Below are 22,900 nucleotides of genomic sequence, written 5' to 3' on the forward strand. Positions count from 1 at the left end.
GAGAGAGAGAGAGAGAGAGAAAAGAGCTGGTCCACAGCGATCAAATAAAGGCGAGAAATTACGGGCTGCTTTTGGAAAGGAAGACGACGCGCCACGGGCGAAAATCCTTCGTTTCTTATCGCCCTTGAACGCGCCTCTCGTCCTTGACAACTTTTACGAATCCTACCAGAAGAGATATACGCGTTACTTTGTTAAATCAACGCGAAAAAGAAGATACCAAGAATAGTATTTACGTTAGAGGGGAGCTTCTCGAATGGCAAGTATGAAAGGATATACCTGTGGCAAAGGCAAAGATAGCAATGCGCTATCGGAGATACATACGTCTGGCATCGTTGGAAAGGTCGAGACAAGAGATCAATTTGCATGTCACTGATAGGAATCCACTCGACTTGGCGAACGTTCGTTCGGCAAACAACGTCGACGACGACGACGACGACGACGACGACGACGACGACGACGATAGGCACGAACCGGTATCGAGGAATGACGGAAGCGGCAAATAGTTAGAGACAAACGATACGATATCTCCGTACAAGACTGCGCCCAAACGGGTAATCGCTTCGAATAAGGAATAGTACCCAGTATTACAAGTCGATGTTTTGATACTACGCTCTAACGAGAAAGGAGAACTTCCTACGAGGTGACTCCTCGTGGTATGTGCCATGAAATGTCTCCCCGAATAGACGAGGCTCTCTTGTCATTTACAACGGAGTAGGTAAGGTATAGGTCTTAATAAATATTCTTCATCTTTCTCTCGGTCAAACATTTTACCTTGAAATTACATTTAAAGAGGTCTTATTAATCTACGACGATTATAATTAATAGATGGTAGTGAGATAATCGTATTTATCTCAATCTACTTTTATCGGCAAAAGAAAGGAAAATAATACTCGCGTGATTTCTATATCGTAGATGAAAAGAAAGAGACAAAGTTGCTCTCTATTATCTCGCACGGTAAGTGCTTGTCAATTTGGACAGCGATGAAGAGAACGAAGTAAAAGAAGAGGACGGAGCGAATGTCGTTGCCGGGGAACGACCTTCCTTGGAACTATTATTATTGATAATTGCGTCTGTATAACGCCTCGTCCTGAGAACGACCGATCCTCAGATCCCAACCTTCCTTCTTCTTCGTTCTCGGATCGAGCCACAAATGAACGAGGGGAACAATACGACAACAGGATGTCTGGAGGAAAATGATAAACAAAAACACAGAGTGGATAGAGGTCGACCAGTTCTGGCGGTGGGTCGACGAGTCGAGTAGAAAATTCGACAGAAGACACGCCTCGTTATATTTCAAGCGCGATTCCCTACGAACGATATACACACACACACACGCCGCGAGATACTGCGAAAACAGCGTCGTTTTCGATTTTAATTAAAGTAAAAAGAGATCCAATTAGAAGATCAAAATTCCACGTCGTCTTATCGAAAAGAATATCTTAGAAAATGTTCAGCTTTGATTCTTTTTGTTAAATTCCGTTCAAAGTTGTGACTCGAGGGTCCCTTCATAAGACACGAGGAAGGAGCGACTCATAATTCATATGTCGTCACGCCGTCTCGTTTACACCGGTAATAAATTATCCAAGTGTGACTTACACGGGATTAAAATACTACAAATTACTACTACACGTTTTATCAATCCATATTATCGTTTCTAACGAGCGCGTTTGTATTGTTATTAAAAGGATCGAAATATACTTGGTAAAATTAAATGTTTTTTTCTTATTATTAATCACTGATAACGTAATTAAAAGGAACGCGTTAAAAACCAGAAACGATTATTCGTGGAACGTTACTACGATGGCGACGACGTCGTCGTCGTACAGCGCATAGGAAGACAATTAATTCGCCGTCGTGTTTCAACTGGTTCCCTTTAGATGGATTTGAGTGGACGAAAATTATCCAGACCGCCTAGGGTGTCCATTATTCCCAGATAATTACATACTTCTCCCTGAGGAATTTTCGAAATGAGTTTCTGCCCTGCTCTCTCCGGGGATGTGGCTATCGGTTCCAAGTCACCGCTTCTTTTCGTCATTGGCGTCGATAAGTCTCTCCCTCTCTCTCTCTCTCTTACTCTCTCCCTTTTTTTCTCAACGGAATGCGTCGAGGAAAAATGCCTAAAGAATTTCGAGATGGAACGTACCTAAAAAGATTTCGTTGTAAGGTCTCTCCTTTGAATAGCGCTGCCTTTCTTAAAGCGTCGAATCGTCGTAAGAATACCGAAGGAACAGCGAACATTCCGCTACTAGCAGCGCTGCTAGCGCGGCTGCTATGGTGGCGAGAGATCGAGCTAAAGCTAACTGGACACGGGCGTTGCACGTAAGTAAACAGAGTGGTTGATCAGAGCTCTCGCATACTTACTTCTAAAGTAAGTACCTTTCTCGAAGTCCAAGCACCGAAGCGTGGTCCGATACAATGAATCTAAGCCGGTCATTAAACCGGTCGTTATAGCTCAAAACTGTTTCATGCCGGCAGTCGTCTAGAAGCTCAATTTCAACGAGTCCACGGTGTGCCTCCTTCATCGCGTTCCATTAAATCGTAAAGGTGCAGCTTCCGTGTTCCGACTAACTGTTAACTACGACGACGACGACGACTATGCGAAAAGGACGAATGATCCGAGGAAGTAAAAGAGATAAAGAGATGCAAGAGAGGTACCATTAAACGTAACCAACAGCCCGTACCCCGTTTAGTCTAGTTTAAAGCGCTCCTTCGAAGTCTCCTTCGAAAAGATCTCCTTCGAGAGACTGATTGCAAGTGAGCAGGTTGAACAGAGCTGGGTAATGGAGGCATCCACATATCTTCGCTAACGGTAGAACTTTCTGTTATCTCGGAGTCACTTTGAGGTACAAGCAGCGGCGACGTCTTATCGCGCACTGTCACCAAAGACCGACGAAACGCCGGTCGTCTTTGTTCTTCCAGGAAAGCGACGCGACAAGGCCATTTCTCGTTCCACAGTTTTCTCTTAACACGAGACGGACGACCGATTGTGACACGTTTTATTGCAAGGCAAATACGATACGAGAGGAAGGTAATTGCGAGAGTCGACGATCAATTGGATTCAAAGATGAGATAGAAAGATTGGACGTGTTACAAGAACTCGAACGCCCAGGAAATCAAGGATCTCAACAGATTTCATCTCGGAATGAGCACAAGGTGCCAACCAAAGATGTGCGTGCACGCGAGCGAACGTGCGTGCATGTGTGTGAGAGAGAGAGAGAGAGAGAGAGAGAGAGAGAGAGAGACGACTGTGAGAAAAGGTGTCTCGAGGTGAACCTCTTTCGCACCACGCGAACAAGATCGTCCATTTCCTTTTTGCGACTTTCGTGCGACCTCGCGCGAGATGACGATTTCGAGCTTACCACGCCTCCAAGGACCTACTCTACTAGTAAGGTGACGAGCCAAGGTCGACGAATACAAAAGATACGCACCTTTTCGTATCACGAACTTTAAGGAATATCAGAAATATCACGCGGGCGATAGAGATAATCGAAAGAAAGATTGTATTTACGGTGGCTGCACGGATCTCCCTATGTCACCTTAGAAGGATAATAAGGGGAGGGGGAGGAGGAATGGCGTGTCTCATTATCCATACGCAGTCGTACTTATCTTCTTAATAAATCGAACGGACTTGAAAGAGATTAGAGACGGTTCGTGTCGGTTTTAGAAACGATAGGGCTTCTTCGTAGAGTTTGAATTATAGAATCGACCTCCAACCGGTTCAATGAAAAGATCTACATTGAATTAAGGAGCTTTGCCAAGAAATAGGAAGAATTTTTTCGAGGACGTATTGTACACGACGTTAAATCGGTACCGTTGACAATGCATTTTCAAGTGAGCATTGACATCAGGAAGAGGAAACGTTATCGCGCATGGACGAACCGCTATCCTCCTCTTCCTCTTCCTCTTCCTCTTCCTCTTCTTTCTTCTCCTCCTCGTCACCGTCGTCGTTATCGTCGTCGAAGGTCCTCTCTCGACCAAGGTAGAGAGATATTACGGAGAGAGATCGTGGGGAGTCCGGGAAGCGTGAACCGGCCTGTCAGTCGAGCACAATTGACTTCGACCTTTGACGCTTCTACGTTCCGAGGAAGCCACTTGGCGGGGCAGCTTTTGATTCACTGCCTGGCTATAAAGTTAGAAGTCTGACAGTTCATGATACTTCAATGATAATACGTGACCGTCGGCTTCATCCATCTCGTTTTCTTTCTCTCTTTCTTTACCGAGTACGAAAGGAGGAAGGGAATTCCATGAAAATGATTCTTTAATAGAAGGCGCCGGGGGAACGAACAAAATACCGTTTAACATTTTCTCGACACATTAACGAGAAAAAGTAACGTAGAGCGGGGTTAAGTATTTTAGTTAGCAATTAATGAGATCGATGATCGTAGAAGCCAATTTAAGCATTTTCTAGGTTTACGACAACGGATCTTACGTAAGCCTTATAAAAGACTCGATGGCGTAAATAAAATATAAAAAGAAAGAACGATATTAATTCGTTCTCTTTAACGAACACGAACAGCTGTGTGACCCGTGTCATCTTTCTCAGCGACAGTTGAGAATAGTCGGAGTGCGAATCCGTATCAGTACGATAAACGGATTTGTCAACGGTAAAGTGGATTTTCGAGTGAACACGAAAGGCGGTTGAGAGGGGCGACGGTGCCCTTAAAGGGATTCGATTCGTCTTAGCGTATCCATTTTGAATTATAAATCGAAGCGAGTACTTACGTGCTCGTCGACCGAATAAGTCAACTCTCCGTCGTCGTAAAGGACGAACCATCTTCTTTGCCATCTCTGAAACAGAAATAAAAAACAAAAAATGTCGAGTGAAAGGTTAATAAAGATAGCCACGTCAATCACCGTTTAAACTCTTACCGCGAAAACTCGACTCTCGCTTTTTCCTCTTTTTCTTCTCTAAGTATATAGCGGAGCTTCCACGAAATCGTAATTACGACTCTGAGCGAAAACTATTCTACGAGAAAGAGTAAAGAGTCCGTATACTTGTTCGAGTTCGCGGCAAAGAATCTCTAAGGTTTACCGACGCGCTAGCTGGGTAATTAGCACGAGGTAGCCGTTAATTAGAAACAAAGTCGGAGAAGAAAAGAAAGGTAGGAACGACGGCATGAGCCATCGCGGCAGGTCGTCACGATTTCCCTTTCAATGCCACCTGCGGTGAGGCTCCTACGATTCCTTTTTTAAACGTTTCTGCCTTGCATTTTCCAAATTTTATGATCCCTTGTAGAAAAAAAAAGAAAAAAGAAAAGAAAAGAAAAGAAAAAAAAAAGAAACGCGACCGCGCATAGCCATTAATTTATGACGTGGTAAAACGAGAGACTTTCCGACGATAATCATGCCGAGTCATCGCTCCTGGCACGAACTTTGACGAACGAGAAGATGCGAAGGACTCGACTTTGCGATTTTCTTTCTCCTTATCTTTTCATTATCTTTGCATTCATATCAAGAAGATGGAGGAGGAGGAGGAGACAACTTCCTCGTAGATACAATTCGTCGCTGGTCATCGTCGGTAGAGATACGTCGTCGTACGTTGTCGAATAGGCATCTAGGTACCGTTGCAAAATCGTCTGATGCAGAATAGAGAGAAAGAGAGAAGGAAGGGCACGAAGAATAAGAATAAGAAAAAGAAGAAGAAGAAGAAGAAGAAGAAGAAAGGAGAGACGTTCGGCCTACACAGAACGGCGGTATCTTTATCTGGTAATTATTCACCAGGCCTCGGTGAACTCGTACGAGGGGCCCTGGCACGTGCGTGGGAAGATCTTCTCTTCGCTGAAGGAAGAGGAAGAAGTGGAGAGGGAGGAAGAGAAGCAGAAGGAAGACGTAAAGGACGTAAAAGACGAAGAAGCGGGACATTTGGTTGGCGAACAATGCACCGCGAAAGAAAGAGAGGAAGAGAATTGAGACACGGTGTGTAGAAGAGAAAGCGCGGAACTTTGGACTCCGTAATCTCTTCTTCTCGTGTAACGTCTGCTGTAATTCTAGCTATACTTTTAGAGACCTAACCCTCGTACATCTCTCCCTCTCTCTCTCTCTCGCAATGAGAGGAATCGATCGAGGCTTCTTTGTGTCGCGTGCCAAAAGATAATAAAGCGCAGACCCCGTTAGCGCGCTATCGTTGTACCACTTGGCCGCCATTTAGAATACGGATGAATCACCCTGTCTTTTTAACGGTGGTCGGCAAAAAAAAATGACAGGGCAAATACTACTTGATAAACGTTATAAAGCGCGTATTTCCTATGATTAGATCGTATTCCTCGTCTTGAAGCAAAAGACTTTCGAGTCACGTCCGTCCCTCGATGCGCTCTACGGAGTTCTTCTACCGAGAGAGAGTGAGAAGGATGGACCGTAGGATCGACGGATCGATCGATCGCGGTGCGCGCTTCGGAACGCTGACCTACCGCACCTTCTTCCGGGTATAGCGACGATCATTTTGCATCGCCCACGGATCAAGAAGTTTGTCTTACATATCGATGGTCATTCGGAACGCGCTTCCTGGATGAAAAAGAGATACGGGCGGATGGCAAAACGCTATATATCGTAGTATAATATTTCGTTAATTTTCATTTATTAAGTTGCGACATAATAAACCTCTTATCAGCGAGCGAGAGAAAGTTTCTTTAATAAAAGCAAAGAAGAAAAAAAAAAAAAAAAAAAAAAAAAGAAAATATCAATGTTGGAAGAATGCGTGTCGTTCCCGTGAGAAAGAGCGAAACGTTTCGTGACGTGGTAAAGAAACGTTCCCGATGTTAGCTTAGACTTCCTAGACGTCGATCGGATTATATCTTCTTCGGCTTCCTCTCTTTGGCTCACGACTCTCCGTCGTCTGAATCGAAGAGGAAGCGCCATCGTCGGCGTCGTGCAGTTATGGCCTGGCGTGCTACGAAACAACTATACCATCGCCACGCTATGGTCTTCCCCTGCGGTAGGAAATGGGCGAGGTTGCTAAAGAGACCAATCTGACCTCAACGGTAACGTGACCTAATCCATTCCCAACCATGATTCTTTTCCTTCGATCCAGGACCCATAATTTGTGGATCTTGTTTCGTCAACCTGCATTCCTTCTTGCAGCCCCCCTCCCCCCGTTCTTCCTCTCTTTAGAACGATTCTTTCGAGCGAATTCATAATTAAAAAAGAAGAAAAGATAGAAAGAAAGGAAAAGGGAGAAAAAGGGAAGGAAAAAAAATTATATATATTAAGAGAAAATATATATACGGAAAGTAGTTTCGTCGGATGCACCGACTCCAAGCGTATAAAAGGCAATGCAGCGCGTAAAGTGAAAGTATCCTGATCTTTAAAGATGTTACGGAACATCGAGAGGAACGGGCAAACATCGATTCGGATGGTAAACGACTAATTGGCGCAAACCCAAGACGGTTCAAATTGAACGGCACCTCGCGAATGCGAACTTGGAACAACTTTTTTTTCATCGAAGCGTCACGTGCTACGCGCATTTTTCCATTTGCTATCGAGAGAAAAGTATATATGTATATATATAAGTGGTTGCAACAACGAGAGAAATCAGTTTTATTATCGTTCTCTTATTAGACGCGCAACCGCCGCCGAGAATCTCCGACCTTATCAACGTCCTCGATGAGAACGTTGTAAAAGAGAAATCTTCCTTTCCGATGAAAGTAGAAATTTCTTTCGATGGCCGACCGTAGTCGTATTCCGCGTATCGCTCGTTGATTCGCTTTTCTTTCTTCTTCGAAACGAAGAAACAAAGTAAAACGATTTAATCGAAGGTACGATGAATTTTTATTGCTCCGTTATACGTCCTCATAGAGATCGAAGTCAAATAGCGTAATTAATTCTCCGTCTTGCGTAGAGCATAATTTCAAAGTTTCGCCCCGTTAGTCCTCGTACTCTCGGCAAGATAATTGCTCGTCCAGTCAATAATTAATTCGACGAGATAGAGAGAGAGAGAGAGAGAGAGAGGGTGGTGGAGAAGAGAGATCATTAAAATAGGTATATTCGACGAATCCCGCTGCTTCGCTACGCGTCGTTGATGTTTTATCCGACCTTAAAGATTTTCTCTCGATTAATAAGTCATAAGAAAGGACATCGCGTGGAACGAATATATATTATGGCTGCCTAACCCTTTTGCAGAATTCGATCTTCGAAAAAGATTATTTTTAAATTAATCGAAACACGCGATCCACGATGCGCATATCTTATTTAGAATTTTTGCTCTTGCAATTTTAACGGGCAATGATTTAGCGATAAATCCATAGAAAGTCCGGCTTTGTTAATTTCACCCGGCAGATAGTTCCTTTAGAGAGTGAACGTTAATAAATAAAATATTATTCCCCTCTCGCGGGGAGCAGCTAGTTCGTAACACCTCCTTAAAATGTAAATCGAAATTTCGCCGCCAAGCCGACTATCCACCCACGCGCTGTTGCCCGACTATCCCCTTCTAGTCCAGGTTAATAATTTATCCGCACCCGATACGTCAGATTTACGAGCGCATAAGCAAAGGCTCGATCGCGGGTTCGGGACAAAAATAAGAAAAAGGCGTGTCAATTTGTGACGTGCCATAAACATCGTAGTAGTCTCGTTGTAGAAACCGTTAGGAGCAATGCAGCCCGTGATGATTACTCGTCGGAAGGAAAGAAGCGAGGGGCCGAAAGAGAGAACAAATGAAAAGTAAGACGAATCTCCGTGGCGACAAGACACGGGACGATTAAGTGAAATCGCGACGTCGAAAGTAGATCCGTCAGCTTTTTCGAGACAGGATTATAAAAGAAGAGACCGGAAAATCCTCCTCTTTCGTCGTTTTCCAATGCGTTTTCCAATGCGTTTTCACCGGGCGATAAGAAAAAAAGGCACGGTCGATTCGTCTCCTTCGATTCGTCAGCCAGAAGAGGAGAAATAGAAAACCGCGTAGGCTACATCGAAAGGAGAAAAACTAAAACGGGTTCGTGTTCGGACAAGAGCTAGAAAGGTGATAATTGACGGCTGACTTTCTCGAGTAAGCCGTTCTCCTGTGCCTCCCTCCCTGTTGGCGCGAATAACTTAATCGAATGGTATCGTCCTTCGCGTATCATAATTCGTTGTGACAAACGAATTATGTCCAACGAAGGATGTCCGATAAATCCTTGGGACAATGCGACGTCTCTTTGTTCGGTGACATCGCTGCATCGTTCCTCCCGCCGCCACGAGGACAATGAAAACGGAAGAGAAACGAAGAGAATAGAGGAAATAAAGGAAAAAGGGATCTATCTATAGTTCCTTCGTCTTTTTTATTATACGGACAATTTTCATTAGCCGTCGAAGAGTATTTTACGATAATAGAAGGCAATTCTCGAGAGGTATCGTTATTTTGCGAGCGTGTACATTTAAAGTGGCCGATGTATCGACGCGGCTATGCGTGCGAGCACGCATTTATCTTGCTTCCGTTACGACTTGCTTCTTGTCGACAGCTTCCTCGTGCTAACTCGTATTACCCTAACGTGTAGATCGTTTCTTCTATGATCTCTCTCTCTCTCTCTCTCTCTCTCTTTATTTTCCTTTGCCAACCATGACCACGATCGCGCAAAAATCGCAGAGTCGAAGGAATAGCAATTAAAGACGAGATTGCATTGAGAGAGAGAGAGAGAGAGAGAGAGAGAGAGAGAGATGCGAACATAGAAAATCGTTACGCGATCGACGAGTGGATTGAGATGGATCTTCGTTGAGCAAAATAGCGAAATATTTAACCTCCGATGATCGATCTTGATCGGCGAAGAACGTAAATCGGAGGAACTCGTTCGATCGTGGCCGCTAAAGGATACATTAAAATTACGAAGCACGAGAAGTTAGTCCGAGGTTAAAGGACGCTCTCGATGATCCCGGACGTAAAAGCGCGAGGTGCCGCCTTTAAAGTCGCGCTTACGCAATGAATTATTGCAACGCTTAGTATCACGAAGCGCGATGTCGCCTAACGAGATGACCTTTCGACGTGAAAACATTAATGACTAGCGATCGCTAGATGAACGTACGTAGTACATTCCCCTAGCTAAGAAGAGAAAGGACAAGAAAGAAGGGGAACAGAACGAATAAGAAAAACGAGAAAGAGAAAAAAAATAAATAAATAGAAGGAAGAGATCGTTGTCGTAATAAGGCGACGCATAATATCGTTCGAACGCGTTGCTACGAAAAATAATGCTCCTTCGAAGAGAGCTCTCTCGTGTTCTCGGGAGGCGATTAATTGACCGGATCGCGATACTTGGCAGGTCTTTGCTCACGCGAATGCAAATCGAGCGTGGTCCACCGGCAGGTGGAAATTACGATCTTAAATGAGTGCCGAGAACGAGAGAGTTTCGAAAGAATCTAATCCATGCGTTCTAAGTGGCATTCGATCGGCAACTCTAATCTTCTCGGAATCCCCTAAGAAGGTATCTTTTCCGCTAATATAAGATTCAATGTAAAACCGGAAAGCTGAAATCCCAAGCGAAAGATCGGCAAGCGGCTCGCGATCTATTACGAGAGACGGCAAAAGAGGCAAGAAGAGGATTACGCAGCGAAGAGGATTCTAGCTCTTGATGGATGCGAGAAGATCGAAGGTCATTCCGCAGGATTGCTCGAAGAAGTGCGATGAATGGTGTCGGTATCGTAAAGCTCGTTTCGCGTGACTCCACGCGTGTACCCATCCAACAATACTGCACACACAACTCGCTACATCTCCACTCGACGTCGAAGACCGTATCCGTGTGTGAAAGAGTCCCACAGAAATACGAGATCCTCGCCGTAAGACGGATACAGCGACTTTGTTATGATCCCGCTCTCGTGTGATCTTTCTCGAGACTGCGCGCAAACGATCCCCTACCTCTTCGATAGGGAAAGATCTCATTGAAATGCCCCCACTTCCCTCCCTATTCATATTAGATCGACGCGTATTACGCAACGCAGATTTTTCTCCCTTTTATTCCATTACACGTAATAGCGATTGAACGATTTTCCAATCGGCATCGAATGCTAATCGAGTCACGCCGATTAACTTAATTAATTAATGATTAGAATTTCTTCTGTAGCTGTGAAAAAAAAAAAGAAAAAAAAAAAAAAAAAAAAAAAAAAGAAAAAAGAGAAAAAACCACCGGAGAAACAAAGTTGGAACGTTTCGCAACGAAGTAACGCGAAGCGAGAAAGGAATGACGAGAAAGGAGGTGTAAGAGGAAGAGATCGAAGCAGCTTTATCTCCGAGATTTTCGCAAACGGCTACCTGACATTTCCTAGCGGCGAATGCGAAGAAGAAGCGGCAGCGCGGAGGCCTTACGGATCGCGGAATCGAAACACGTCGCACCTTTCACCGAACGGAGCAGCCGCAACGTCTTCTAGCCGTGCACTCGCAAAAGGTTACATTTACATGTGCCGACGAGCTCGTCGCCGACGTGTCATTGTCTTCGAGGTTACTACCATCGGCACGTGCGCGGCTCGCGAACGACGACACTATCAACGACAAAGAAAGAGAAAGGAAGAGGAAAGGGGGGAAAAAGAAAAAAGAACATCGAAAGCCCTTTACGAGAGCAAAGCTACCTGCTCTAGTCAGCGAGAGATCGTATACGCACCAACCATTCGTAGGATCATTTAATAATTTCTCCGTGGTACTATTCCGTATCGGAATGAAACATATTTGATTAATAAAAGCACTTGGGATCCGAGAAGGTGGCAAAAAAATTTGATGGATCCGAAGAAGTGGAGCAAGACGAAAAAGAGAAGGAACTTGTGTTCGAGTTTGCGCCTCGTGGAGTCGTGGAGAATAGCTGGCGTGGTAACATGCAAGAAGTCGTCAGGATCGTTCGATCGTACTTCCTTCTCCTCCTTCGTTCAGCAAGAAAGACGGAAGTGTCCCCGAGGTGGAACGCCCTGTAAGGGACGAAAGGAGAGCAAGGAGACGAAGGGAGAGCGAGACGCGATCCTTCTCTTTCCACGGAATAATACGATAGAAGCGAAAGAGAACGGAGAAAGACCCTCTATCTATGACGACTTCCTTCATCATCGAGGATTGCATTAGCTATTAAATAAATAATATTGTATAAAATAGGAGGATAAAAGGGAGCCATGCGTTAAAATTACAACGACATAAACGAATTTAAAGGACGTGAATTATTAGATTATTCAAAAACGTGGATTTTATTATTCGTAAGAGAGAAGGAAAGGGAAAAAAGGTTGGACTGGAAGGGAAAAGGGAAGAAAGAGGGAGAGAGCGGACAGTGGCCAGAAGCGAAGGCAACGTGGCCGCCGAACATGCAAGGCAGTCGCTCTCGCGCGCCCGCTCGTCTCGGTTCGTCGACCTCGCGAGGAATGCAAGGCATAACCTACCGTAACACCACTACTACACCATCACCGCCGCCGCCGCCGCCGCCGCCACCACCACCGAGAGTCGCGCTCGCGCGCACGCGCGTCCGAGGAAGGGCGAGAGGAAAGCGGGAGGGAGGGAGAGAGAGAGAGAGAGAGAGAGAGAGAGAGAGAGAGAGAGAGAGAGAGAGAGAGAGAGAGAGAGAGAGAGAGAGAGAGAACCTTTCGTGCTACCGCAGAACCACCTGCGTAAGAGCCAAGAAACCCCCTTGAAATCGTCCTCCGAGAGTGTCCTTCTCTCCCACCTCCTCCTCCTCCTTCTTCTTCTTCTTCTTCTTCTTCTCTGGCGGTGACTCACTCGCTCGGCTTCGCACGTGCGACGTCCACCGTCGTATTGCTTTTAATAGTATACGCAAGGATTAACCTTTTTCTCACCTCGAGTTTCAAAGTTAAACATTTAGTTCGCAATTTTCCATGAAATTCCAAAATGACATTATCCCACCTGGTGTCTTAGCGTTTGCGTTAATCTGTCATTAGTAGTTAGGACGAGATCCGATGGCGCCTGACACGTATTTATCCTAACGGAAGAATCGCTAATAGTACCTACCTACCTCGTTACATCGGCACCGGTAATCGCGCTTCGCCGCGGACAGGTACAGTTATGCATATAAGACGAGTGTTCGCGTGTATCACGGCCCCGTGAATACGCGTTTTCAAACATTCGTGCCATCTTTCTCGACGATTGTTTCTACGTTTCCTTACTCTCTCGAATGCAAATCTTTCGTCGGAATCATTAAAAAATTTCACTCGAGATAAAGACGATAGGTAAATAATAATAGCAACAACGTAAGTATAGGGGATAAGAGATACCTACTATGATACGCAGCTACGATTCCACACGGAAGTCGACGAACCAAACGGCGTGGCCTTTAATGTTCTCGTGAAGCATTAATGAAGATTCGCTTTCACCGATATCGTCATTGCGAGTTACTCCGAGAACGCGGTTTCTTCCTCAACGATATTCTTAACTTTGCGCCCGATCGGAGAAACCATCCATAGAGAGATGGAGAGAGAGAGACCTTTCCAGAACTCTTTCTTACCTTTCTAAAGCAAAGATTAACGTACGAGCATTTCTCAATTTCGTTGGACATGGTAGAAAATAAGGGAAGCAAAGACTCGATCCGTTAGAGGTACGAATCAAAGCTGAATCATTTTATCGATCGAGCTCGATCGTAAGAATTTAATTGAACCAACTCGAAAAGTCAGTTTACACTGAGCGACCTTTTTTAAAAATATTCCCATTAAACGAGAGAATACGATTCTTCGAATGTCGTTTTAACGATCGACTCGACTACGAAAAGTGTCTCCCTTGCTGAACGGTGTTTACCGTTATTTAATCTAAATTAATATCAATCGTACTACGTAGGTTGAGTCGATCGATCGAACTTTTTCGGATCTTCGAGAACGCGACCTCGACCGACTTTTTCAGCGTCGCATATTTATTAAAATGTATTACAAAGGTGCTGTGCCAGCGAATCGATAAATTATCATCTTGCATGCGCCCAACGCCCTGCTTTTTATACGCCGCTCGAAACACCTGCCAATTCTCGGCCAATGAGATCGAAAGAGAGGGAGAAGAAGAATGGACAGCTCGTTTGACGTTTCGATTTTTTCACAAGGCTTGCTCAAAACGAGCCGACACCTTAAAGAAGAAGGAGAGAAAGAAGAAAGCGTCAGGTAGCCTCGGTCGATCGTTTCGAAACGATTTTATACGGATCGGTAGATCCGCGAAGCGAAGAGCCCCGGAGAAGTGGTACACGGAGAGAGAAAGAGAAAGATCATCTTTAAATATCGGAGGAGAAGGAAACGCCCGAGAAAGTCCTAATTACGAAAACTATTTCGTCCTTGCGATCGTGAAAAGATGCAACAATAAATTTCTCTACAAAATTGATCTAATAAAATTGTCGCCAACGAAGCGTTTCACTTTTTCGTATTGCTATGGAAATGCACCTGACATGAACGGAGGGCCGTAACGATGACGAAAGTGAATTTTAAAATCGAGGTCTCGTGTTTGCGTCCTGTCGCGGACGTTGACCTTAATATGCGTCTAACGACTCCCCTCCCTCCCTCCCTCCCTCTCTCTCTCTCTCTTTAGCGCCACTTTGCAGAGCTCTTTTTATTCCAAGTGGGCACCACCATGTGGTAGCGCTTTCCTTACGACTCTGAAACATTCTTTTTTCTCGTTCTCACGACAATTCGTTCACACGGATTTCGCGGTGACTCAAGCGTAAAGTGCTGTGGGCGAGAATAAGAGAGACAAAGCGAGAGGGAGGGAGAAAGGGAGAGAGAGATATTTCAGGCCGCCTACTTGCGGTCCATTTTTATTTTCGACACAGGTGTCAACTGGCAATCGAGAACGCTTTATGTCTCTTTTTTCCATCTCTTCTTCTATCTCTCTTGTATCGATGATAGACAAAACGGTACTTTGTGATCGACGAAACGAACCATTGTTTAAAAAGTTTTACGAATTAAGGCATAGATCTAAAAAAAATTTTTACTCAGGATATATCGATTAAAATCCGAGTTTAAATCCAATCGTCGTAAACTACGATTAACATGAAAATAATTTGCGAGATGTAAACCGGGTTGACCGTTACGAGTTTCACAAGAAATAAGACAAAACGGACACGGAGTAGAGCTGCTCATGTTTTTTTCCTCCCTCTCCCTCTCTCTCTTTCTCTCTCTGAATGCTAGGTACAATGTATCGTATAGTTACATATTTAAAAAGATATCGTTCATTGCTTGCGCTCGTCCAAGCTCGTATAAAACGTATCGATCTACCCGCAGGGCAATTCGGTAACCCGATTTCATTGTCGGATGAGCGCGAAGCGTGGAAGCCAACAAAATGAATAAAATCTCATTAATGAGCTTGGGAAATGTACAAGATGATTTTTACTTTCCAGAGATCATTGACCGAACAATGTTTTCGAATAATATTTCGCATAACTACGGATAATGAAAAAACAATTCCTATTACCCATCTCCAGGTGTACCGATAATGGAAAGCGAAACGAAGTTGAGGTCGACGCGCATGAACTTATCCATTAAGGGAACTTTGCACGGTGTACTCCGGAAGACGCAAGAAAGCAGACTCAGCAGTGAAAGCGATCCCGTTCGATCCGTTCAATTCCGTGAAAAAAAAAAAAAAAAAAAAAAAAAAAAAAGAAAAAAAAAATAAAAATAAAAAGTATATACACTCTACATACATATGTGTGTGTATGTATATCACAAACTCGGGTCTAAACTCTCGAATCGAGACGCAACTCGTGCGTATCTTTGAAACTGTAAGAAAGAAAAGTAAACGAGCGTGGAGTCGTTTTGAACTCGTGAAATAAAAGTTGGGAGAAGAAGCTCCCGTCTGTCGTGTACTTTTGTACGAAATAAAAAATATCAAGGAAAAAGAATATAAGCATATAAGAGTGCAGTAAGAAGAAAAAGGGAAAGAGAGAGAGAGAGAGAGAGAGAGAGAGAGAGAGAGAGAGAGAGAGAAAAGAAAGTCGTCGTATTGGCGCGCGCCAAGGGGGCCGCCGCCTTAAGGTTGTTACTGCTGGTGCTGCTTTGAGAGAGGCGGCACAAAGGAAGGAGAAAGAAGAGAAAGAAAAGAGAGACGGCGTGCGTACGCGGGACATAACTCGCGAATAATGCGCCATTTTATACGGCACCGTGCACTCGTCGCGGTGCGAGCCGTAAGCAAATGCATTTTGCAAAGGCTGCAGCGACCAACTTCCAGAAGAGGAAGAGGAAGAAGAAGAGACGTACGACGACGAGGAGGAGGAGGAGGAAGAAGAAGAAGAAGAAAAGACGGCTTAAGCCGAGCTCTCGCGTCTAAGGCAAGAGAGCGCGCTCGCGAGGCGACGACGAGCCGTCATTACGCTCGAAACACGCTCGTTAAGCTTCGCCAAGCAAAAATAGAACTTTCTTCCATTGGGAACTGCCAACGAGAGAAGAAAAGTACCAACATGGAAAATTTATGCATGTAAATAAATACGAAATCATACATTCGCTTTTTCAAATAAAATACAAAAACCTATCTCTCGCCCATTGATTTTTCGCGATAGGAGAAAATTTAGCTGGCACGGCGACATTAGTAAGAGTATGAATTAACGAGATCCGCTTGATTAAGGAGTCGATACCAAGCATTAACGGCCATTACGCGTCGTTCGTCGTTCGAGGCTTCAAATGCCTTTAAGGCCTTAAGGCGACTCCTAATTATTCACTTTCTCCGCCGTGCTCACGCGACGGAATGTTTGAGATTTGAAATTTTCTTATCCGTTAGGCTCTCTCTCTCCCCTCCCCCCTCTTTCTTTGATTGAATAACAAATAATCGAATCGAAAAGAAAGAAGAAACGTGGGTAATCATTCGTTTCGCGTGTTACGTAAAACGTCGCGCGGTCCTACCATTGTAACGATAAAATGAAAGAGACGAGGCGAGGCGAGGAGAGGAGAAGAAAAGAAAAGGAAAAAAGAAGAAAAAAAATGAAAAAGAAAAAGGAAATATGCGGCAGGCACGGTTATCCTCACTTTCACGATAATGAGAAAATTGCGAAACTCGAGATCGATTTTACAACACGATTTGTCGATCACGGACTAATGATAATTCCCGAGGCATCGATGGAATCTAACGATCGGAAGCGACCGATAGATAGATAGGTAGTAGAAGTAGAGGTACTTTTAAAAGATAATCACAGAATGAACATTTTCAAGCGATGAATAAAATAACGAACCTTTGTACGGTTGAGAGGATTCGAAAAGTCCCAGCCGGGTGCGACGAAGAGGTATCCACATTTTGAAATCTTTCTTGTAGCCTGGAACAAAATGAATAAAGGGAATGAATAAAGTTTGATTAAACGATTCTCGAAAATGTTTCTCGACGAAAGGAAGAAAACGATTCGCCATGGATCCAGGTGCTGGATCGCGCGCTTTTAACTTTCGCTCGTTACGAAAGAGAAGAGGCCACAACCGTCGTCGTCTCAAGTTTTTCTTCATGTCGAACATGACAGAGTAAGGCACTGAAATTACACGTAGGGCAGCGATCGTTTCGTTCGCGCGAACATTGTTCGATCTGGCCTCGTCGTGTCTCGTCTTGATGGATCCACTTACGCACAACCCACGTGCAAAACTTAACTCTCGTAAGAACGCTCCTTCCAAACGAGTTTCTGCTTATGTATATCGTTTCTAAAGAACAAAATTGTAGGATGGAAACTGAGACGAGTCGAGTTTCAGTTTAAACTCTTGGAAATAAATCTATGGAAAAGAAAAGAAAAGGAAAGAAAAAGAAAAAAAAAATAATGGCAAGCTGCTGCTAGTTTCTCTACATTCGATGCTTCACGCACGGCCGAGGGAAAACGTTCGTCCTAATCGAGACGACCCATATAAAAGGAAAGTACGCTCGCAAAACTCTTGTCAACGAGTTCGCAAAATTACTACTCGTTCGACAACAACGACGACGACGACGACGACGACGACAACGAAGCAGATGGAGCGTGCTCCGATTCGCAAGAGAGAGAGGCGAGATAGCTCTCGTGCAGTTTCATCGTGAATCTCGAAAAGCGTCTTTCACGGTTCGCTTGCCGCGTTAATCGTGCCCGATCGAGAAAAATAGAAAGAAAAGAAAAGAAAGAAAAGAAAGAAAAGAAAAGAAAAGGAGAGGAGAGAGAATGAGAGAAGAAAGTAGAAAACTAAAAAGGAAAAAGTGACATTGGAAAGTCGCTATCGATATATAAATCCGCATCGCATTCTTGCGATATTACGGAAAACGTTATCATTCGAAATCACCGATCGATACAGTTTGTAGCATCGGCCGGCGAGGGTACGCTCTGTTTAACCGCTTTCCATCCGGTTTCCGATGATTTCCTGTCATTCCTCGACACTAACAATTAACTTCCGCTGGTTAAAGCGACCGCGCGTAAATACGTGGGACGCGTCGTTCGAAACGTCCTGTCAGAAATTCATTCGTTGCCGAGTTTAAAACGTTAGAATGCAAAAACTTGACATATTGACGAGTATGTATCCTGGCTCCATTTCCTCGTGCTCATCCTTGGCACGATTTGAAGTTAGTCCTTGCCGATCCTTAAGCTTCGATCTGCGACCCAGATCGGCCAGAGTGACATTTATAATTTCTAATAAGGCCGATAAGGCGTTCTCTCATTATTTCGTAGGTGTATATGCACGCAAGCACGCATGCACGCATGCACGCGCGCTCTCTCTCCCTCTCTGTATATACATCTTTCCCGGTTTGTACGTGCGCGTGAACACGCAAGAGGCACAACGAAGGAAAACGAGGAGCGAGTTGGCGTTTATTAAGGCAATTAAAGGTCTACCTTGTCGACGAATCAACTCGTTAGCCAATCAGAACACGTCGACGTGGGCGATGCCCGTCCAATGGGCGAATACCGTTAAACACGTTAATTCCTTCTCCACGCGCATAGACTTTAAATCGTTATTACATACTCCGAGCATGGTATAAACTATTCTCAAAGAATGCCAGATGTCCGACTTGTCCATACAAGATGAAAGAACGTCTCTCGTATTCTCGTTGTGAAATAATCCGACGGACGGGCATTAATTATAAATTAAGTCGAGAATACGTGAGGATATTTCGTTAGCAAAATGATGATGACCCATTGACGGACGAGGCAGCAATTATAAAGAGGAGTTTATAAAGACGAGTTTACTCGATTCCAAGGGAAATGTAACAAATGTACATAATACTCGCGGACAACGCAGGAAAAATCCCACGCATCTGCATATCCCCCACATCCGGTATCCGTACTCAAACTCGTCACTGGAAACCTGTCTCTCACCTGGAGTTAACAACGTTATCATGCCGTGAAATCGGCCAACGAGTGGATTAACGCTTCGATAGAAAACATAGACGCGTTTCGCCTCTCTTTTCGAGTCACGACACACTTTGCCTACCGCTTATTACGATTGTATGTGCACGTGTATTTCGATTTAATAATATAATCATAGCGATCTCGTCGTACGATTCATTAAATACTATAATTGCATTTTTCTCGCGATCCTATTCTCGATCCCAAGAGAGAGAAGGGAGCGAGGGCGGGGGAAGATAAGTGGGACGCTTTAATAAGCCTCGTTACGCGTCCACGGCATCGCCTTGACCCAATAACAACGGTTTCGCGATCTCCTCCTCGTAAAACGAATATTATTATAATAGAAGAAGCTGGTAGAACGAAAGAGAGACGTCTCTGAATGGAATATGGCAGGAGAAGAGACATTAGATAAGAGGATTTATTGATAAATTTTTCTTAGTCGCAAAGCGCTCCGGTCGATGCACATAAATTATCGCTTGCGAGTCGCAGTTATGTCAGAAGCTAAACTACTCCGCTCCCTTCTTGCCGAGCCCTCGCATATGTCCTCTCTTCCTCCTCCGTTACGTTACGCCGATTATTACCTCTCGAGCGTTTCGCAATAGCGATGCAGCTGTACATACAAGCGCGTACAAACATAAGGGGCCGCGACTATAGGTATTCCAAAAGAATTACTCAAGAGAAGAGATCGTTGGAGGTCGTAGACGTGGGATCGAACAAGTTGTTTTGCTGTCGCTTAAGAGAAACGAAGAGAGACCACTTGGAACGTTTCAGCGTAATCGGCCGAAGACTTTTGTCGGCCATTTTTCTTGCCACGCAAATCGCTAACAAGCCTCTGCTGCGGACTCTGCGAGGTGAGAATCGTGCGCTTATCGAGAATAAAAATGAGATGGGAACGAAACGCCTCGCATGCTGCGCGAGCACCTATGGATTACAAAACTATCCTCTCTATCTCTCGAACGTTTAAATTCCCTTGGAAATCGATGCTCGTTATCGCACCTCGCTCTCTTCGACGTTTCTCCCCTTTACTTCTCTTTACGTACTCTGACAATAATTGCGAGTTTGTAAACGTCTCTGTATACAATCTTTTTTAATCGCGTTATCCTTCAAAAATTTGTAAAAAAGAAAAACATTCCAACGTAAACAGCCGTTTTTTCTCTCTCTCCTTTTATTCGTGGAAAATATTACGATCATGCGTTCGATACGTTTTCATTTTCCTTTTTAAGGTCAAACGTTTCCCCTCTCTCTCTGTCGCACGCGCCTCTGAATCAGCGTATTTTCTTATTTTATTTGCCTCATCCGCAAAATATCCGTGTTGTAAGAATTCTTCCACGAATCGTAAACCCGTAGTAAAGCCATGTTATATACGCGTGTACGTTGCGTGTTATCATTTTCACCGCTCGAGAAGAACCGAAGCCTCGGGATGATCTCGACCGTATATTTTCGGCTCTCTGCCTTAATCCGCCTTCGCAAGGACGCACAACACGCGGGATTATTATATTATTAACGATCTCGAGAGTCGGACAAAAAGCAAATGACGTAATCGAATACGATCAGGATCGGGATATCTCTATGTGTGTACGTAGGTACGTAAGTACTTACGTATGTAAATACAGTCGTAAATACATTACGCGTATAGACTACGCTGGTGTATAACATATATATATGTGTATATATATATATCTATATATATAGGTAAAACGACGTCGTGATGCGCACTTGTCGGCAATGACTGGCCTGCTGCGCGCTTCGTGCTTGCCCCAAGGCAATAACAGATAAGTACTTGCGCGTACACGTATAATATTCGAGCGAAAAAAAAACCAGAGCTACGTTTCGACTCTGTCTCGCCAATGCCTTCCAAATGCCAATATCATTATCAATTCGCAAAATGGCCTCTTTCTGGGAAAGTAAACGACGTAGCGTTGAAGCTCGAAAATCGAAAGTTTACGAGAGAAGAGATTTCTCTTTTTACTTTTGTTAAACGAATTGCGAATAACAATGATCTCGCTATGACAAGAAAGAGCACGGTGAAAACAATCGCCATTGAGTGGCATCTTCGTACACGACTTTCTTCGACTACCGACAAAGCCTAAGTTTTCGATTTCACGGTCGACCGTGAATAGAAATTCCGATTCGTATTCGAGGTACGCGGTTTCCTCGGTCGACGAATCGCGAACTCAAACCGCTCTCCGCCGCTTCTCCATAGGATCGCATTCGAAAGTGCGCGCGCGCTTTAATTTGAATCGTGACTCGACCGTAAATGAAAATGCTTCGTAACGATTACGCGCCTCGTCGAGATATTTCGACGTTCTCTCGTAAAAAATCGACGATCCTTCGCTTCCCTTCGTCGATTCTCATTGCGAAAACATCGAAAATGACTTATTTGCGCGAAATTACGCGGAAGTACGTTCGACCGACCGACCGACCCACTCTACTCGTTTATTTGTTCGTACATTCTTTTCTTTTTCTTTTTTCCTTTCCTTGTTTTTGTATTTTTTTTTTTTTTTTTTTTTTTTTTTTTTTTTTTTTGTATTATTTCAAACCGACGACGTTGTACGTTTACCAACGATATTAACTACAACCGAAACCGTTACGGAACCGATACGCCAACGTTTCTATCGTTTTTCATCTCTTTTGCAAGGTTCTTAGAGATCGAAGACCGTTATTTTCTACCGCGCACACGCTTTTCCGTCAATTTGCAAATACAGTTATAAAGGCCGCTCGCAAACGTACGATCCGAGTCGAGTGAAGCGTTCGAGTTCACGCGTAATATTAATTACACGCACAACCCATCGAATCTTATAATTAACCTTGCGCGACGCAACGGAAAGATTTGCGATGTCATACGAAAAGTCAAAATTACGGGGAAAAAGTTGATGGGATATTTTATAGTACGTTGGCCGCTCGTTATCTCATCGGCCATCGGCCTCCGATCTATCGATACGAGAGATAGAGAAATAGATAAGGAAGGAATGAAAACAACAAAGCGACTTGCATATGGCAAGGCGCGTTTCGAGATGCACCGTTAGGTGAATACGTAAATGCAAACAAACACACATTTTTATCTACAATAGCCGACTAAATTCGTTAGACCAGTCGGACTATTTAAGAATGTAACGCGACATATTCGAATTCCTTTGGAACGTCAACGTGGAATATTAATCGATCGTTGATTGGCATTCATAGGCGTACTTCACTTCCGGTTTAGAATTCCATGCGAGGAGAGACGTAGATAGTAGAGAAACCAAGAGCGTCGCTTCAAATAACAATTAATAGACGCGACCGTTCGAAAACGGTTTCAAAAGGAAAGCCTTCGTTTACGATGGCCTGTGTAAACGAGACTGCAATTCTAATCGGGCAAACGTCGCATTATGTTTTCTACATTTTCAAGCGTTCTCCGTTCAAACGTAGAGACACGTTTAAGGGCTTTTTGATCGAGAGAGAGAGAGAGAGAGAGAGAGAGAGAGAGAGAGACAAAGTCATTGTCGGGGAAAAAGTCCAATGAACGGCGGAGATAAAGCCATTAAATGTTTAATTCGACCGATGATTTAATATCGACGCTCGACCGAGCAAGAGAGCGAACGTAGGATCGCGAGAGGTCAATTGATCGGGTCGAATCGAATTATCTGGAGGCGTAAGTGCGTGTGTGTGCGCAGATTAAAGTGGTAGAGGCCGTGGTGCTCCGACGAGTTTCTTGAAATTATTCTCTCGAGGAGAACGACGATATC

General features: G+C 44.1%; 1 protein-coding gene across 8 annotated transcripts in view; it reads right to left on the reverse strand.

Annotated features, from left to right (window-relative positions):
• The window catches only part of osp (myosin phosphatase Rho interacting protein outspread), a 63,690-nt gene that overhangs the window by 25,549 nt on the left and 15,241 nt on the right, over positions 1-22,900 (reverse strand). For 6 of the 8 annotated variants that reach the window (XR_004839776.2, XR_014982132.1, XM_085656789.1 and 3 more), the window contains 2 exons: positions 17,067-17,147; positions 4,723-4,788 (listed from right to left, as the gene is read on the reverse strand). Coding sequence is in view for 5 of the 8 variants with exons in the window: in XM_085656789.1 (XP_085512915.1) it covers positions 4,723-4,788; positions 17,067-17,147 (147 nt within the window). In the remaining 3 variants the exon portion in view is untranslated. The remainder of the gene's footprint in view (positions 1-4,722; positions 4,789-17,066; positions 17,148-22,900) is intronic. The other 2 variants (XM_035878573.2, XM_035878572.2) reach the window with 2 other exon arrangements.

This window comes from Vespa mandarinia, chromosome 4 (genome assembly GCF_050613455.1).
Source record: "Vespa mandarinia isolate Hongniang chromosome 4, ASM5061345v1, whole genome shotgun sequence".
Classification (NCBI taxonomy): Eukaryota; Metazoa; Arthropoda; class Insecta; order Hymenoptera; family Vespidae; genus Vespa; species Vespa mandarinia.